The 1,808-nt window shown below is 41.0% G+C and overlaps 1 protein-coding gene across 1 annotated transcript; it reads left to right on the top strand.

The window, feature by feature from the left end:
* The first annotated feature begins 373 nt into the window (after window positions 1-373).
* On the top strand, window positions 374-813 carry LOC134668545 (cuticle protein 16.5-like). Its single transcript, XM_063525991.1, has 2 exons — window positions 374-408; window positions 490-813. Exons 1-2 carry the CDS (start codon window positions 397-399, stop codon window positions 748-750), a joined length of 273 nt encoding a protein of 90 aa, XP_063382061.1. The 5' UTR covers window positions 374-396; the 3' UTR covers window positions 751-813.
* The last annotated feature ends 995 nt before the right edge of the window (window positions 814-1,808 follow it).

Here is a 1,808-nt window from a genome sequence, read left to right on the forward strand (position 1 = left end):
TGTTTTACCCTTTGGGTACGGAACCCTAAAAACATATTAACTACGACCCGCTCTTAAGTATGTTTCTAAATAATTGTTGTACCTGCCGCTGTGTGTACTTAAAGCTATTTTGGGAACGTATAACAATACAAAATAATAAAGAACGATGTCGTGTTACTTTGAAAGTAAAAGTATTTCGATCAAAGGTAATGGTTCAGATTCAGATTCGTAGATATATGTGATACAGAATCTTAGATTCTCATCACGCCCTGGCCAATGCCAGAGGCGTCGCCGCAGACGGGCGCACCGTTACGCCATGTGTAGCGTGGTCCGTATAAATAGCCGGCGATGCCGATCTTATGGTATCAGTCCTTTGGTGTCAGTCCTTAGCAAGCAAGACTAAACAAAACCTACAAAATGATGAAGCTTGTGAGTACATACATTTTAAATGCTTAATTTAAAAGCTACCCTTGAAAAATTCTAATCAGCTATGCGTTTCCTTCGTTACAGATCGTAGTCATCTCAGCCTTGATCGCCATTGCCGCGGCTAAGCCAACCGTATTTGCGGCGCCCCTGGTGGCGGCCGCTCCCGCCCCTGTGGTCACGGCCTCCAGCTCGCAGTACTACCACCGGCTCCATAGCGGGCTGGCCGCGTACGTGGCCGCGCCGGCTGCATATGTCGCCTCCGCGCCCTACGTGGCGGCCTCGGCTCCGTACGTTGCGGCCCCTTACGTCGCAGCCCCTTACTCCGCTCCCGTCGTTGCCTTCTAATTGAAACTTAGCCAGCAGCACACCATGACTCATTTGTGATATTTGAAATAAATTATTTTTTGTTGGTAAAACTTGCCTTTACTTTCCTGTATATAGGATAATTACTAAAAAAAGTATATCAACGTACAAACAGCAACACTATAATTGTCGTCGGTGGGCCTTATTACAAAAGGCATAAGGTCCACCGATAGGCAATTAAGAGTGTGGTCGATGGTACGAACCCTTCTTAACCTTATTGGATTTAGCAACGTTCTGTGTAACAGTCAACTATTCTTGGATAGGTACTTAGTGGGCTTAGGTCCACTTAAAGGGTGACACCTAGCTTATTTAGTCTTATTTTGCAACTAAGAGTTGCGTAAATAGATTATTTATAAATAGGTTAGGTATATATGTATAAGTACCTACCTTGATATACAATACGTTTTTCTTATTATCTTGATATACAATGTTTTTTTTATGAAATGGGAAGAGATATTGCGTATACCTAAACAATTATGAAATTTATGAATTAAAGTCATTTTTTATGCAAAATTTTGATTAAATAATAGTACATTACAATACAAGTGCGAAAAGTAGGAAATTCGCAAATCGAGTGTTTTAAATCGACACAATTTGCGAATTACCTTTTAGCACGTGTAGGTATTGTACAACGCTTTACAGTATATATGGCCCTTTAAATTTTCGACATAGGCACATAGGGTTCACTCCGCGATATCGTCACTTTGCAACAGGTAGCTACAACTACATCCGTTTCACACCAATTTTGGTGGATAGCCATAAGCCGCGCATGGCTGACGCCACCTAGCGGCCATATCTGTCCTGATCTTAACAGACGCGTTTTGTTAGAGAGTGAGTCTTCTGTACCTTACTGAAAATCGTATTTCAAGACCAAAAAAAGTAAGATAATGTTGCCACTTTTTACTAGCGCGTCTTGTATTTATGTGAAAATAAGAATAAGTTTTTGCCAAAAATTTCATTTTTGGTACAAGCTTTTATCGCTGACTGTACTTTTCTTACGACACACAACTAATACTCGAGGCAATTCTAAAAACCCCTAA

This window comes from Cydia fagiglandana, chromosome 11, assembly GCF_963556715.1.
Source record: "Cydia fagiglandana chromosome 11, ilCydFagi1.1, whole genome shotgun sequence".
NCBI lineage: Eukaryota > Metazoa > Arthropoda > Insecta > Lepidoptera > Tortricidae > Cydia > Cydia fagiglandana.